This window comes from Triticum dicoccoides, chromosome 1A, assembly GCF_002162155.2.
Source record: "Triticum dicoccoides isolate Atlit2015 ecotype Zavitan chromosome 1A, WEW_v2.0, whole genome shotgun sequence".
In the NCBI taxonomy this organism is placed as follows: domain Eukaryota; kingdom Viridiplantae; phylum Streptophyta; class Magnoliopsida; order Poales; family Poaceae; genus Triticum; species Triticum dicoccoides.
In genome coordinates, this window is record NC_041380.1 from 607253368 (window position 1) to 607270837 (window position 17470).

A 17470-nucleotide genomic window follows, 5' to 3' on the forward strand; every position below is an offset into this window, starting at 1 on the left:
GGTGCAATTATGTCAAACGGAGTTGCGTGGGAGTCACGAGCTTAGGGGGCGCACCTGATGAGCTCGTGACTCTCCCGTAAGTCTTCTGGCCTCCTCCCGAGCCTTACAGGGTCCCTTCTGGTACAGAAAAAATCACTGTAAAGTTTCATCTTGTTTGGATTTTGTTTGATATTGATTTTTTTCTGAAAAGTAAAAAACAAGCAAAAAACAGGAACTGGCACTGGCACCACCGGGTTAATAGGTTAGTCCCAAAAATGATATAGAATAGCATATAAATGTATATAAAGCATCCAATATTGATAATATAATAGCATGAAACGATAAAAAATTATAGATACGTTGGAGACGTATCAGAATTCTTCTGTCTTTTGTGATGTTACGGTGAATAGGTATGGAGATGGGTGCATGAGAAGGAATGACCTTCGACGGTTCTTCTTCTTCGGATCTATTCTCCCTCTGTTTTGCATGGTGTGGTGGCGGCTGCGTCTCTTTGATGGTGTGCTCCCCTTCACTAAAGTTGTTCCTGTTGAGGTGGAGCTGGCGGCGGGTGGTATGATCACTGGTCCGAGTAGACGTGGTCTAGTGATCTAATTGTTCTGGTGCATTTTTGTCCAACAGGAAAGTTGCCCCATTTATTTAGGTTCAATTGATGGGATGTTGATTGGTTTCCTTGTTCCAAAAGTATATTTGTTTTGCACATGAAAGGGAAAACACGTTTTCCTCTTTCTCAAAGGGTTGGAGTCACAAAGACGCGAGAAATAACAAAAACTTGGTTGAAGCCACATCAATCAAAAGCTTGTGACAAGAGTAGCAAAATATCGAGCCATAAACTCCCCCACGCTTAAGTCTTGCTCATCCTCGAGCAAGCAGCTAAGAAATAAGAAGAATGAAAGGGAGGTTGACAAATGAGTGGAAAGGGTTTTCATGCTCGTGAAGATCGTTACGACAAAACCTGTAATCTTAATTAAGAGAATAGTTACAACATTTGAACTTAATTCTTGCTCTAAATAAAATTATGTATGCATGCAATTCTTATTGCATATGTCAAAATTCTTGCTTGCTCTTGGGTTGCATGCATCCAGCTGCTACCTATAACCATACGAGGTTTTTTCTTCAAGGGCCACGTTCTTGCTCTTAATTCTTCTTCAAGCAAGTCTTGCGGAGCCCATTTTGTTATAATCCTTTTTTTCGAAAAAGGAAAAAAAATATATGATCCTTTTTTCGAAGAAGAAGAAAAAAAATGTCCCCACCGCCTCGGACGGACAGAAGCCCATTTTACTACCAGCATGGCCCGGCCTAGGCCTGTTTATCCTCCCTCCATACCATCCATATCCATACCATATATATCTTTCCGATCCAATCCAATCCCAACCCTAGCAAACCAAACCAAACCAAACCAAAGCCAAGGAGAAATCGGTTGCTCGAACCCTATCCTCTCCTCTCCTCCCCGCAGCCGCCCAAAACCCTAGCGCCGGATCTTTCTCCCCCCCTACCGACCGTCAATCCATCCATGTGAGTCTCTCTCGGGCGAGATCTGGTTGCTTGGTTGCTTGGTTTCTACCTAAGCTAATCTAGGGTTTGATTACTGAATTCAGGATGGGAGAGGCCAAGGAGAACGACGTGTACGAGGAGGAGCTGCTCGACTACGAGGAGGACGACGACAAGGCCCTCGACGCCTCCTCCAACGCCAACGCCAAGCCCGCCGCCGACGCCTCCCAGCCCAAGAAGGGCTACGTCGGCATCCACAGCTCCGGATTCCGCGACTTCCTCCTCAAGCCCGAGCTGCTCCGGGCCATCCAGGACTGCGGATTCGAGCACCCCTCCGAAGGCAAGCCCCCTCATATATACTTTTTTTTTTCTCGACTTCAGCCGTCCATTAATTAATTACTACTTGAATAAAGAAAATTTCACCTGCTGCGAAAATCGACCAAATTAATAATGTAAGCTTAAGCCAAACAAATCTAACTGTTTCAATACTAGTGTAGAAAATCAGGTTTCGACCCTAATTCATTTCGCCATTTAGTCTAGGAATAATTAATTACTTGTCTCTGTTAAATAAATAAATTAACAGATTAACAAGAGATGCGTAAACTGCAACATACCGACCAAGTTAATTAATTAATAGGTGCTCAACATAACATGTTTACAATAACATACTTGTAACCTGTCAATTTAAGTTAAGCTTTAAGCCAAGCTAACAGATTCAATAATGTAGCAAAGTTTTTGGCCGGAATCGGGCTTTTTCACAACTACACTTCTGATTGTGAAATGGCAATATGCCATTTACCTTATTACTTTAGTGTGTTCGGCAACTATTTCCTTCAGATCCTGGCCACATGATCTCTATTAGGCTACATGTCTAATTCAACTCAACTGCATTTTTTGTTGTCGTTTGTTGTTTTGCTTGCTGTGTGAATCTCATGTGTAGTATTTGCTATGGTGTGGACTGCACTTTGGGTGCTATGTTTCCTATTTTCCTGTGCATTTTATCCAGTCAAATTCTGGCCAAGTTTAAACACTTAAGCTTACACTTTCTGCTTTTTCAAACATTGGTTTTGGAACTGGATGTATGGAGTATGAACAAAGTCAACTGAACCAACTTTGCTATTCTCAGCTTTACTTAGTCAACTTTGCTATATTACCTAGTCCATCGTTTTTCAACTTTGTTGTTCTCAGCTTTATTTAGCCAGCTTGTTGATGATATTCTTTCGTTGCTGGTATGTATGCAGGTATACTTTCTCCTGACATTTCCCGTTGGAGGGAAATATGGTAAAACTTTCCATTAACCCGGGACCCAGAAGCTTCACTTTTTACTCACTGGGGTGCTGCTCCGATTTTATTTGGTTCCTTCCTCCACATCAGTGCAACATGAGTGCATCCCTCAAGCAATCCTCGGAATGGATGTCATCTGCCAAGCAAAATCTGGGATGGGGAAGACTGCTGTCTTTGTCCTGTCGTCTCTCCAGCAGATCGATCCTACTGCTGGTCAGGTGGCAGCGCTCGTATTGTGCCACACCAGAGAGCTGGCTTACCAGGTGGGTTTATGAATATATGCTTTGTTCTATTCCCACACATTTTCTCCCTTGTTTGCTCATTTGCCGCCCTTGTCTTGTGCAGATTTGCAACGAGTTCGAGAGGTTCAGCAAATTTCTGCCTGAATTAAAGGTTGCTGTATTCTATGGAGGTGTTCACATCAAGAAACATCAGGATTTGCTCAAGAACGACTGCCCCCACATTGTTGTGGGCACACCTGGGAGGATTCTAGCTCTAGCTAGAGACAAGGACCTCTCTTTGAAGAATGTGAGGCATTTCATTCTTGACGAGTGTGACAAGATGCTTGAGTCACTGGGTAATTTGTCATCCTTCACTTGCTGCTATCATATCATTATGCCCTTGACTGGATGACAAATATGTATGCATTCTGCAGACATGCGGAGGGATGTCCAGGAGATTTTCAAGATGACACCTCATGATAAGCAGGTCATGATGTTTTCGGCAACTCTCAGCAAGGAGATCCGTCCCATTTGCAAGAAATTTATGCAAGATGTAATGCCCCTGCCTAATGTCTTATCTCAATTGCACAGTGCATCATATTTAAGTCGTGTCCTCCACTGGTTATCAGTTATCAATAGGTTTGTCCTTGTTTTTTGTAATCTTACATGTATAGAGTTCTCTCGTCAAGTCGTTTTTTTCTTCTGTTTTCCATTACTACCTTGCATAGGGCAATACCGTGGAAGCCATTTATGAGTCTTTCAATTGGTTTGGGTATCTGTCAGTAGCTGTGGTCAGTTTCTGTTGGGAACCAGTCTGGAGGTTAACTATCTGGACTCTTAGTTTGCTGCACTTAGTCACACACATATGGAGTTAGCTGGTGGATGTGGAGTTTCAGTGGAGTTTAGCTGGTGGTGGTTCTGGTTCTCATTTTCAATGTTGCCATATGTCAGCCTGGAATTGTCTGTGATGCACTGTTGCAATGGCTGATGAACTTGATTGGAACAAACATGGTGTGCAACAGTGCAGAACTGAAGTTCCACGCGGGGGCAGCATCTTCTGAAGATGAAGGAATTCAGATACTTGGAATGTACCTGTAGATTGATGCTGGAATGCTAATTTCTTTCATCTACCATTTGTTCCATTACAGCCTATGGAAATTTATGTTGATGATGAGGCAAAGTTGACCCTTCACGGTCTTGTTCAGGTAGCTTTTGTCGTTTTACACTGTTTTGCACGTTCATTTCACTAGTTTTTGTTCAACTGTGTGATTATACTGTCTTTTTTTTGCAGCACTACATAAAATTGACAGAGTCAGAGAAGAACCGAAAATTGAACGATCTCTTGGATGCTCTCGATTTCAACCAAGTTGTGATATTTGTGAAGAGCGTTAGCAGGGCTGCAGAGCTGAACAAGTTGCTTTGTGAATGCAACTTCCCTTCAATCTGCATCCATTCTGGCATGACCCAGGAAGAGAGGTATATATATATGTGCTCTCTGCTTCATGTTGTTGAATTGCCAGTTGTTGTAGTATGGTGGTCTTGTTGTTCTCTTGCTCAAATTGTGTGTAAATTTGTTGTAGTTGTTTCTCCTGGTTGTTGTGCCTGTGTGGGAAGAAGCATATGGTTGCATATACATATAACCATCTTTTCTAACCTATGAAGTACTTAGTTGCGAATTATTTATCAACTGGTGCTGCAGATGAGATGCTATTTTGTGCTATATACTAATAATAGTAATAATGATTACGGCACTTGGTTGTTAATTTTGCAGGCTGACCCGATACAAGAACTTCAAGGAAGGGCACAAGAGGATTCTTGTGGCGACGGATTTGGTTGGCAGAGGGATCGACATTGAGCGTGTCAACATTGTGATAAACTATGACATGCCTGATTCAGCTGATACCTACTTGCACAGGGTAATACTCCATGCATGCGTGCATGTTCCTTGCTTGGTTGGGATGCTGCTGCTGCTCTAGGTAACCTAGAAGCTAACTTGGTGGTGATGCATGCATGCAGGTTGGAAGGGCTGGGCGTTTTGGCACCAAGGGGCTCGCCATAACTTTTGTTTCGTCGGCCTCGGACTCGGACGTCCTTAACCAGGTTGGTCCATCTCTGTTTTTGGATTGCATGATTTTGATCAAGTGGAGTGACAAGGAAGATTGTTTTATGAATGAATGAAGGTGCAAGAACGGTTTGAGGTGGACATCAAGGAGCTGCCTGAGCAGATTGACACTTCAACATACAGTAAGTGGCGCATAGATAGCTGGTGGGTTGTTTGGAATGTATAATCTGCTGTCTCTGATTTGTTTGTTTCTCCATGGCATGATATTGCAGTGCCGTCGTAGACCCGCGCCGACATTGCAAGGAGGACGGAAGGAGAAGATGGAATCCTTGAATGTTTTGCTTGAAGTGATGCTGTTTTTTGCCTGCCCTGCCCTGCCCTGCTGCCAAGGGAGGGAGGCAGCAGGAGCAGCAGCTGTACCCTATTTAGTCTGTCTGTTATTTAGTCTGAGAGATGTTGGTTTGTTACTTAGGCCAAATGATGAAATGATTTTACTTGTGCTAGAATTGGATGGATGGATGAATGTATGATGCATGGTTTGCTTTGAAATTTTAAAAATCATGATTATTACCGTAGTTTTCAAACCATCATTATATCGTCATATTATTATTTATCATATACAATGGTACAATGTTCCCAGATTATATTTTTGTTTCTTGTTTTCCATCCTCGCAAAAAATTTGTTACATCTTGAGCATTCAGCGTTCTCTTTTTCTGCCGCTGCTGCATGTGAGTCTATTTTCTCATGGCCAACAAATGCATTTTTAACCGAAATGAAAATCAGGTGACTGATGAGTTTGAAGGAGACAAACAATTAAGATAATCTAAATATAAGTCCTTTTAGAGATTTAAGATTCTATATAATAATACGGAGCAAAATGAGTCTATATATCTGTATATAGTTTATTATAATAGAACCTCTAACCTTTTCGGCATTTTTGACAAAGCCGTAGCTCTTATCTGGCGTGCGTGCAGGACAAATCTTAACATAGTCAGCTATAAAATTAGAACCCTTGTGTATCCTTAAACGTCCGAGCCATCCGTTCTTGTGCCAAAATGTTAGAGTTGATAAACCATATAGTCAGGCGTACAAATAGTGATAGAATGCTTATTGAAAAGAGAGGCCGAGGATATTCCTCTTCTTATTGATGTGAAATGAAATGAAGGAATACAAGTCCTCAAGTGTTACAAATATGGTGGTTGGGATGTGATCACTTCTAACTCTAGCCTTCTTGCCTTCTGTTGGATGAAACTACTATTGGATGCTTTCATTGTGATTACTCGGTGCATGTTAGTGAGCTCTGTGTTGGTTGTGTTCTTCCCCTTCTCTAAGTGACCTCTGACACTGTTGAGTGTCAGGTGTTCGAGTGCTTATGCTTGATGTGACGCGACCTCCTTTGGTTCAATGAACAAGTCAGGGTTGGGTCACATCATTTGGACCGATAAGAACCGGCTCGAGTTATGCCATGCATACATAATCTCTTCACCGGGTTGTCACACAGATAGTTCTCTTCTGGAAGCAGAGGGTGAGAGTCATAACCGTTGTCGACGGTGACGAAAACGTGATTTTTTTTCTTTCATGTTTCCGCTTCTCAAAGATTCCGCAAAAAAGAACATCTCCGTCCTCGAGGAAAATGGGATGAAGTTTTCTGCCCATGATAATAAGGCTACCATCCTTCACAACTTCTTCCACAACCTGCGGCTCTTTCGCCTATCCGACCTCTATCCGGTGCAATTTCCTCAGTTATGCCACTTAGACTTCGACTTCTCCACTCAGTAAATTCAAGAAGCTTTCTTTAAGATGAACGTGAATGCCAACCCGGGCCCGATGGCATTGGACCAGGTTTTTACCGAAATTTTGGCACAACATCAAACTGATCATGTTTCATTTTTTCGATGACTTCGCCAACTTGCGGGTGGATGTCGAGCGCTTCAACAGATCCCACATGATCCTCCTCCCCAAAAAAGACTCTGCCAGAACCCTGTATGGCTTCAGACTCCCGATGGTATTTCCATCACTACTCTCTTGACTTCGAAAACAAACTACACAACCCCCTACCTATGGAGAATATTAAACGAACAAATTCGCCCCTCCGCAAAATCTCATGTCCTTGCCAACAATGGCACCTCTACCTTCTTCTGGCTTGTCTCCTCCCGACTCCGCTCGCAGACACCTACCCACACTTCTTCTCCGTCTCCATCTCACCCTCAGTTCTGGCATCACATGTCATGCAGAATGGTTTACTCGCTACTCTGCAAAACCGCCTAACCAATGTTGCTTCTATAGAGCTTGCGTTTGTTTTGTCTTTTTTGCAAGATGTTGCCGGCAGTGATGCGCCCGACGACAGGTTCCTCACCCACGGCTCCCCGTTCTCTTCAAGGTGCGCCTACTCAGTGGTCTCCTCCGACCACAAGATCGATCTCAACGCGGGGCACATCGGGAGATCCAAGGCTCCTACCAAGGACAAGATCTTCGGCTGGCTTCTTTGTCGTGATAGGTTTAGCAAGATGGCGAACTTACATCGCAAGACCATCTCTCCTCTGGCTCGGACTGTCCGCAGTGCAACATCACTCATGAGGATGCGACGCACCTCGCCCATCCTTCGCCGACGCGCGGCACAGGTCTGGTCCCTCTTGGGGCTGCAACCACCTCACTCCATCAACCTCGTTCGGAATACCACAACGCCGGTCGGCCTCGACATCAACATTTGGCCCACTGTCTATTCTCATCCTCCCCCCACCAGCACCCACGAAGCCATGTCCTTTCCTCTCCTCTCTGCTCATCCACCATCTCCGTCGCCGTTCGCCTCACGTCTGCCATCCCCGTGACCGGCGAGCACCGAAGATGAAGTAAAGGCAGCGAGCGACAAATGTGACTGGGCGAGGAGGTGTGGCTGTCCGTAAGGGCATGTCACAGAGCTCGCCATGACCAGTGGGGTGGAGGATGCGACGCGACGCTGTTCTGGTGGGTACCCCGTGGACCTATTCCGTTGCACAATTTCGCAGTGACGCTAAGCACTGGTGTGACGGAGTGGTTTCTCATCGAGTATGACTAGAGCTTACGTGCTGAGTCCGTGTGGATCCGCCCCATCATTTTCATATCAGGAGGACGCCGAGCTCGTCCGAGTGGTGGGGCACCAGGACAAATCAATTGGTGAGCACATCTTTAGGTTTTCTGAACTTGGTTTAGGAATTTATTAATAATTTTCACTTCGATTGATAAACAACTACTCCCTCCGTAAACCAATATAAGAGCGTTTAGATCACTAAGTAGTGATCTAAACGCTCTTGTATTAGTTTACAGAGGGAGTACTTACATGACAGGTTGAGAGACCAATTGGCAAACTGTAAGCGGAGACTCCATCGACTTCTCAGTGATGTTGGGACAGGAGGAAGGGAATAACATGGGTAACTCGAATGGGAAAAGGTCTATGGTGCCACTGTCCTACTGCTCATGTCTTGATTTGCAGATCGACACACCAGTACCCACGCGGCTTCCTGTGTCTGGTCGTACTTTCTGCAGAATGAATTTTCTTAAGATTGGTACTTAGAACATGTACCAAATAAAAGGAACACTTAGAAAGTGGGTTACAAGAGCTGAAGCTCATTGCAAAGAATTTCTAGGTACTATTTTTCTCCACTTCTCCATTAATCTACATGAAACAAGCCCACCCCTAATAAGTGTATACCTCAATCAGTGCTAGAAGTTATGGAGGAGGTTGAAAAATAGGATGTTGTTTTTGATGGCCATAGGAATTATAGAAATATCAGTAGAAAATGTATGTGTGAATAAACCAACCATGGGGTCTTTGATCAAATAGGAAATGCGGGGCAAAGACCATTCGCCCCTTACACTACTAGGAAAAAGCCTATACACAGAACTTTAGCAGTAGCGCGCGCCAAAAAACCGCGCTGCAGATACACATATAGCAGTAGCGCGTCCCGGCCTAAAAGCGCTACTACAAATATTCCCACCACTAAGCCGATCGGCTACACATAGTAGTAGCGCTCTTTTAGAAACAACCCTGGCGTTAATTTTTTGTAGCAACGCGTTTATGTGTAAGGCGCTACTGCTAACAGAAATAAAATAAAATGAAAGCAAGTAGAAAAGTAAATGAAAATGAAAGAAATAGAAAAAGGAGAAAGAAAAAAATAAAACGTAAAGAAAAATAAAAGAAAAAAGGGAAAAAAGGAGAAAGGAATAGCAGTAGCGGGTTTCAGGAAACGCGTTGTAGCTAACTTAGCTATAGCGTGTTTTCGGAAACGCGCTGCCGTTACATTTCACTTAAACAGCGGTTTCCCCCCCGGCCACCACTTCTTCCCCAAATCCCTCGCCCTCGCCGCCGTCTCTCCAACTCGCCGTCGCCCCACTTCGCCGCCGTCTCCTGCCGGCGTGGACGCTCGCAACCTCACCGCCGCCGCCCGAGGCCGCCCTCAGCCTCACCGCCGCCGCCCGAGGCCGCCCTCGATGTCACCGTCGCCGCCCACCACCTCACCGCCGCCCGAGCCCGCCCAGGACCGCCGTTGCCCGTGCCCGAGCCCGCCCTCTCCGCCCCTGCCTCCGTCACCGAGCACCTCCCCGCCACCGTCTCTCCCCTCTCTGTAAGTCCCCCACTCCTCTCTCTCTACATTTTAGAGAAAAAATTAGTAGAGCAAAAGTTTGTTTATAGCAAAAAATTTAGTTTAGAGCAAAGGATGTTAAGTAGTAGATGTTAGAGCAAAAATTAGTTTAGAGCAAAAAATTTGGTTTACAACAAAAGTTAGTTAGGGCAGTAGGGTTTAATTAGGGTAGATACTGCTTGTATAGTATATAGTGATACTAGTTGTTAATTAGGTTAGGGCAATAGTGGTACTAGTAGATGTTAATTAGATGTTTTTCAGTTAGGGCACTAGAGTTTTGCTAGGTTAATTAGGTTGAGCTTGAGATAAGCGTAGTGTGGCACTGCATTGAATCTAGCAAACGCTGTTCGTCCGAGCAGTGTGTGGTAGCCGCTGCAGAATGGGGCGATGTCGAAGATTAACTCCTCGCTTCGGAAATTGTCCGGAGAACGAAGACCACTTCCAGCATGATTGAGCCCATACAGCGGGCCTCGACGCCTGGTATGACTCCTTTGAAGGTAGTCTTTGTTGGTTTGATTCGTGAGGGGTCAATGCCCATCTTCCGCACCGTGTCTTGATAGAGCAGGTTGAGGCTGCTACCATCGTCCATCAGGACTCGTGTTGGGTGAAATCCGTCGATGATTGGGTCGAGGACCAATGCGGCCGAATAGCCATGACAGATACTAGTTGAGTGGTCTCGACAATCAAAGGTGATCGGAAATGACGACCATGGGTTGAATTTGGGGGCGACTGGCTCTATCGCGTAGACGTCCCTGAGTGCACGCTTACGCTCCCTTTTGGGGATGTGTGTAGCATATATCATATTCACCGTTTTGACCTGTGGGGGAAATTTCTTCTGCCCCCCAGTGTTCGGCTGCCGGGGCTCTTCGTCCTCGTCCTCACTTTGTGACCCTTTTCTTTGTTTTCGGCGTTTAACTTGCCAGCCTGCTTGAAAACCCAACAATCCATGTTGGTGTGATTGGCTTGCTTGTCTGGGGTGCCGTGTATCCGGCACGGATGGTTGAGTATGCAGTCCAGGCTGGAAGGTCCTTCATTATTTCTTTTATAGGGCTTCTTCCGCTGGACGGACTTGGAGCCAGTGAATCCGGCGTTGACTGTGGCGTCATCGGTGTTGTTGTCGTTGCTTCGGCGTTTGTGTCTGTTGCGCCGGAGCTTGCCAGTGCTATTCTTGGCCTCTGAGGGGCATGTCTCGCTGGCTGTGTTGTTACTACGGGCCAGCCAACTGTCCTCTCCCGCGCAAAAGCGGGTCATTAGTGCCCTGAGGGCTGCCATGGACTTCGGCTTTTCTTGGCCGAGGTGGCGTGCCAGCCATTCGTCATGGATGCTGTGTTTAAAGGCTACCAAGGCCTCGGCATCCGGAAAGTCAACGATCTGGTTCTTTTTGGTTAGGAACCTAGTCCAAAATTTTCTGGCTGATTCTCCAGGTTGTTGAACTATGTGGCTTAAGTCATCGGCGTCAGGTGGCCGGACATAAGTCCCTTGGAAGTTGTCTAGGAAAGCCTCCTTCAAGTCCTCCCAGCTGCCGATAGAATTTTCAGGCAGGCTGTTAAGCCAGTGTCGAGCTGGCCCTTTGAGCTTTAGTGGGAGGTATTTGATGGCATGGAGGTCGTCTCCTCGAGCCATATGTATGTGGAGAATGAAATCCTCGATCCATACTGTGGGATCGGTTGTGCCGTCGTATGATTCGATGTTGACGGGCTTGAACCCCTCGAAGAATTCATGGTCCAGTACTTCATCTGTGAAGCAGAGAGGGTGTGCGGCGCCTCTATATTGGGCCGAGTCGTGGCGTAGCTCTGATGGAGTTCGTCTGTGGTATTCGGCCCGGGCGTGGTTAGATTTATCATGTCCGAATAGGTATCCTTCTTTGTGCCTCGAAGCACGCCCTCGCGATCCGTAGATCGATCTTGTGTGTCCTGTTCTACCGTCCAGGATTTGCCGGAGGTCGTATGTGTGACCCCAAACTCTTCCGTCTCTATTTTTACGAGGTGGTGGGGCAGGCTGCTGTTCGGCCTGAGTTGCCGCTTTGTCCCGGCCGCGGCGTGGCCGGTCAGCTGCCCTGTCTCAACCATGCAGTGGTCGTTCCACATTACGCGAGGGAGATGTGTGCTCCGGTGCCTCCTCATCGAATTGAGGTAGCAGTCTGCGTTTCGGGTAGCTCTTGGTTGGGTGCTTGAGGCCGTATTCTTCCACTGTCAGGACGTCAGTCCATCTGTCGACGAGCAGATCTTGTTCAGCTTGAAGCTGCTTCTGTTTCTTTTTCAGGCTCCTTGCGGTGGCTATGTGTTGAAGCTTAAAGCGCTCCTGTTCTAGAGGGTCCTCAGGCACGATAAAATCTTCGTTGCTGAGGCTTGTTTCCTCTTCGGAAGGTGGACGATAACTATCGTCCCCCGAGTCATCTTCTATGGCCTGCTCATCAGGGTTGTCTTGCCTGTCGACATGTTCCTCCTGTTCGGATGCAGCTCCGACAGGGTCTTCATTGTTTTCGGCGTCGCCCGGAGTGCTATTTTCTCCGGTGCCAGTGTTGTCGTCTTTTGAGCGGTGAGGCTTAGGACGGCGTTTGGGGCGTCGACGCTTGGAATGCGTCTCAGAAGGTTTATACTTATCTGGCTCTTCTTTATCGTCGCCAGATCCTTTAGGTGTATCAACCATGTACACATCGTACGAAGAGGTGGCCGTCCAACGTCCGGTGAATGGCGGGTCTTGGCCTTGCTCCATGTCGGCATCGTCGAACGTACCGTCGATGTCTTCGGAGCCATAGTCAAGCACGTCGGTTAAGTCATCGACGGTGGCTATGAAGTGGGTGGCGGGTGGGAGGCAAAATTCCTCGTCGTCCGCCTCTAGCTCGAACCGAACATAGTTCGGCTGTGAGTCTTCCTCCAAGGACAAGTTCTTCAAAGAATTTAGTACATCACCCAAAGGCGAATGCTGGAAGATGTCCGCAGCGCTAAATTTGAAAATCGATAACCGATCCAGCTCGGTGTCCGCAGGTGCATCTGGTCTGGAACACATGGCCGGATACGAGTCCGGAGTCCCATTGGCGCAAGCATTGCAGGGTGTCGAGTCCGTGTGCGGCTCCAACGCCATGGGCTTCGTGGCTTTGAAGGGCATGATCTGCTTCAGTTCTGAAGCTGTTGCAGCAACAGGATCCGTCTTCTGGACGTACTCCGATATCAGATTTAAGTTATGTTCCTCGGTGCACGGGGAAGCAATTGCCGCGGTCTCGAATCCATTGAATATCAAGTCTCCATGTATATCCGCGACGTAGTTCAAGCTTGCAAACCTGACCTGGTGGCCAGGGGTGTAGCTATCGATCTGCTCTAGACGGCCAAGTGAGTTGGCCCGCAGTACGAAGCCGCCGAACACAAAGATTTGTCCGGGGAGAAAGGTTTCTCCCTGGACGGCGCCATTACTGACGATCAAAGGGGCCATCGAAACCTTTTGTCGACCGCACAGTGGAACTCTCAATGAAAGCACCAATGTCGGTGTCAAAACCAGCGGATCTCGGGTAGGGGGTCCCGAACTGTGCGTCTAGGATTGATGGTAACAGGAGACGGGGGACACGATGTTTACCCAGGTTCGGGCCCTCTCTATGGAGGTAATACCCTACTTCCTGTTTGATTGATCTTGATGAATATGAGTGTTACAAGAGTTGATCTACCACGAGATCGTAATGGCTAAACCCTAGAGGTCTATCCTATGAGTATATGGTAATGAATCTGTCCTATCCGGACTATGCTCTCCAGTTTATATAGACACCGGAGAGATCTAGGGTTACATGAGGTCGGTTACATAAGAGGGAATCTTCATAATCAATCGCCTAGCTTGCCTTCGACGCCAAGTAGAGTCCAATCCGGACACGGGTATAATCTTCGGTCTTCATGTCTTCATAGCCCGTTAGTCCGGCCCATGGATAACAGGCCGGACGCCCGAGGACTCCTTAGTCCAGGACTCCCTCACTCGTTATGTCCGTGATCACATCCGAGACTCCGAACTACCTTCGGTACATCAAAACACATAAACTCATAATATAACCATCATCAAAATTTAAGCGTGCGGACCCTACGGGTTCGAGAACTACGTAGACATGACCGAGACATGTCTTCGGTCAATAACCAATAGCGGAACCTAGATGCTCATATTGGCTCCCACATATTCTACGAAGATCTCTATCGGTCAAACCGCATAACAACATACGTTGTTTCCTTTGTCATCAATATGTTTACTTGCCTAAGATTCGATCGTCGGTATCTCAATACCTAGTTCAATCTCGTTACCAGCAAGTCTCTTTACTCGTTCCATAATACACCATCCCACAACTAACTCATTAGTTGCAATGCTTGCAAGGCTTATAGTGATGTGCATTACTGAGTGGGCCCAGAGATACCTCTCCGACAATCGGAGTGACAAATCCTAATCTCGAAATACGCCAACCCAACAAGTACCTTCGGAGACACCTGTAGAGCACCTTTATAATCACCCAGTTACGTTGTGACGTTTGGTAGCACACACAGTGTTCCTCCGGTAAATGGGAGTTGCATAATCTCATAGTCATAGGAACATGTATAAGTCATGAAGAAAGCAATAGCAGAATACTAAACGATCGAGTGCTAAGCTAACGGAATGGGTCAAGTCAATCACATCATTCTCCTAATGATGTGGTCCCATTAATCAAATGACAACTCATGTCAATGGCTAGGAAACATAACCATCTTTGATCAACGAGCTAGTCAAGTAGAGGCATACTAGTGACACTCTGTTTGTCTATGTATTCACACAAGTATTATGTTTCCGGTTAATACAATTCTAGCATGAATAATAAACATTTATCATGATATAAGGAAATAAATAATAACTTTATTATTGCCTCTAGGGCATATTTCCTTCAGGTCCTGCCAGCTACGCTCTTACCAAAGAAGAGAAGAAAATCTTTTTTGAATGTCTGCTCAGTATGAAGGTCCCGTCTGGCTTCTCGTCGAATATAAAGGGAATAATAAACATGGCAGAGAAAAAAAATTCCAAAACCTAAAGTCACATGACTGCCACGTGATTATGACGCAATTACTTCTGGTTGCTTTGAGGGGGTTCTACAGGAAAATGTTTGATTAGCCATTATGAAGCTATGTGCATTTCTCAATGCAATTTCTCAGAAGGTAATCGATCCAGAAATCCTACCAAGTTTATAGAATGATTTCGTCCAATGTCTTGTCAGTTTCGAGTTGGTGTTCCCACCATCCTTCTTTAATATTATGACGCACGTCCTAGTTCACCTAGTCGAAGAGATTGCCCATTTGGTCCTGTATTTCTACACAATATGTTCCCCTTTGAGAGGTTCATGGCAGTCATAAAGAAATATGTTCATAATTGTGCTAGGCCAGAAGGAAGCATCTCCAAGGGCCATGAAACAGAGGAGGTTATTGAGTTTTGTGTTGACTTTATTTCTGACCTTAACCCGATTGGTGTTCCTCAAACGCGGCATGAGGGGAGACTGAGTGGAAAAGGCACGCTAGGAAAGGATTCAGTAATATGTATGGGCGGGCATTCTTTTACTCAAGCACACTAAACAGTCTACAAAGTTCCACCTTGGTGGCTCCTTATATCGAGGAACACATGGATATTGTACGCTCCAAGAACCCGGGGCAATCTGACCCCTGGATTAAATGTACACACATGGCGACTTTCGGTGGTTGGTTGCAAAAACATCTCATGAATGACCCATCAGTTGGAGATGAGTTGTACTTGTTGGCCAGGTCACCATCTTCGACTATATTGACTTTCAAAGGGTACGAGATAAATGGGAATACATTTTACACGATCGTCCAAGATAATAAGAGCACTAACCAAAATGGTGGTGTCTGCTTTGATGCAACAAACAACAATAGGAAAAAAGACACATATTATGGTTACATAGAGGAGATATGTGAACTTGACTACGGACCCTCGTTTAAGGTCCCTTTGTTTCGGTGCAAATGGGTCAATCTGACAGGAGGCGAGATAAAGATAGACCCGCCGTACGGAATGACAACAATGGATCTCAACAATTTTGGGTACACACACGAACCATTCAGTCTATAAGCTATACATAACTAAGTAAAGTTATACCAACAGACCAATTGAAAATGGTGCCGACAATGTCACAATATGTGGCGTACATAACATAAGGCCATCAAAAGATTATAGAGGAAATGTAACAGAGATAAACAATTACACTTAAATGGTTGGTTCACCTGAGCTATTCTGAGAAAAGAACCTCATGAGTAAGTTGTGCTTCTGTATTTCAGCGTGAAAAGAAGTTTACTGTGCTTTTGCATTTTAGCATTGTGAGTAGGAGGACACACAAGTCACAACACCAGTGAAATAATTAATAAGCATAGCAATTTATCAAGAAGGCAATTGTAAGTACAACAATCTATGTACTATCAATTCTTAATCGATACACTGTATTAGTGCATAAAATATTATGATACAACATAACTGATGAAAGCTTCTTTTTGGAATTCAGAAGCAGTGCTAGACACGACGCTGAAAATAACACTGTCAAAAGTGCCAGATTCATAGAATTGTTGTGTTTTCTATTATCTAAGCCACTGCGCTAGATAAAATGGAAAATCATTGGACAAGCGGCCACAATTTAATAAAGCCACAACAACATATTAAGCCCATTTCTGGATTATCCTACCCCCAAGCCATGAAACAATTTGCATAATTTTTAAAATTAGGTGTTACATGAAACAATTTGCATGATTTTTAAAATTAGTTGTTACATGAAACAATCACATAGTACGTATGGTTTCTGTTATGTAACCTACATACAAAGCATGGGGCCTTCTTTGGATGTAATCCTCGTATATACATTCATTCACTGTAACATATTTATAAGGCAAGAAATGTAAGCACTGTTAGAATTGGAAAAAAAATCTGATAATTGACACAGTTTGGTTCATCAAACATGACTCCAAAATTTGGAGAAAAGAAGAAAAAATGTTGAGGCAAAGAAACAATGTCATGAACACGGATGTGTTTTGACTGCAGAATCTTCTCATTAGTGTTAACAATAACTTTCTGGAGTAACTAATGGTTTTTCTAGAAGATAAACCCCATCCTCCTCCAAAGCAATCAAGCTAGTTATTTAAAAAAAACGGAATCAAGCTAGTTATTAATTATACAACAAGAAAATAATTTGTGTTCGGATATCTTTCCAATCTGTACCTGAATTCTTAAGTGGGTTTTGAACAATCACATAGAAAGAATAAGCAAGGTCCCAGAATCTACAAAATACAGAATCTTCTGACAATTTGCATAACCTGAATAAACAGGACTCCTTATCATAAAATTTAGTACCTTAGCAACTTGTAAGTAATAACCTGTCATAAGAATCTACTCCATCTGTCCCAAAATATAAGAACGTCTTTAACACTACACTAGTGCCAAAAATGTTCTTATATTATGGGACGGAGGGAGTATTATCTACCCCTGGGGCACAACCCCTGAGATTCTGTATATGGTATAATCAAGGGGAAAAAATATGTGGAAGTAGAACAATTACTGCACCTACTTAACACCTTATACTTCTGTTATATTTACCTAACTAAACCACTGATAACTTCAGCACTGGCTGCCCTGCTAGCGTTTAAAACCAACATCCTCCATATTGCGTCAGAGAGGAGTATAAAATACTTCAGCACTGGCTGCCCTGCTAGCGTTTGAAACCAACATCCTCCATATTGCGTCAGAGAGGAGTAGAAAACATAGACCAGGGAAGGAGAAAAAGGAAAATAAAAACCTGAGATCTTAAAAG

The 17470-nt window shown here is 44.8% G+C and overlaps 1 protein-coding gene across 1 annotated transcript; it reads left to right on the forward strand.

The window, feature by feature from the left end:
* The first annotated feature begins 1356 nt into the window (after window positions 1-1356).
* Window positions 1357-5671, forward strand: LOC119295350 (DEAD-box ATP-dependent RNA helicase 56-like). Its single transcript, XM_037573762.1, has 11 exons — window positions 1357-1512; window positions 1596-1828; window positions 2863-3035; window positions 3118-3349; window positions 3428-3546; window positions 4142-4198; window positions 4285-4469; window positions 4765-4909; window positions 5010-5093; window positions 5174-5237; window positions 5328-5671. Coding segments are annotated over exons 1-11 (1305 nt in total). The 5' UTR covers window positions 1357-1510; the 3' UTR covers window positions 5339-5671.
* The last annotated feature ends 11799 nt before the right edge of the window (window positions 5672-17470 follow it).

What these genes read in the sequence shown, in the direction of transcription:
- LOC119295350 (XM_037573762.1), top strand. An exon ending in GCAAGAAATTTATGCAAGAT is followed by an intron (nt 3,547 to 4,141) that starts GTAATGCCCCTG and finishes GTTCCATTACAG; the next exon opens with CCTATGGAAATTTATGTTGA. An exon ending in ACTCGGACGTCCTTAACCAG is followed by an intron (nt 5,094 to 5,173) that starts GTTGGTCCATCT and finishes GAATGAATGAAG; the next exon opens with GTGCAAGAACGGTTTGAGGT.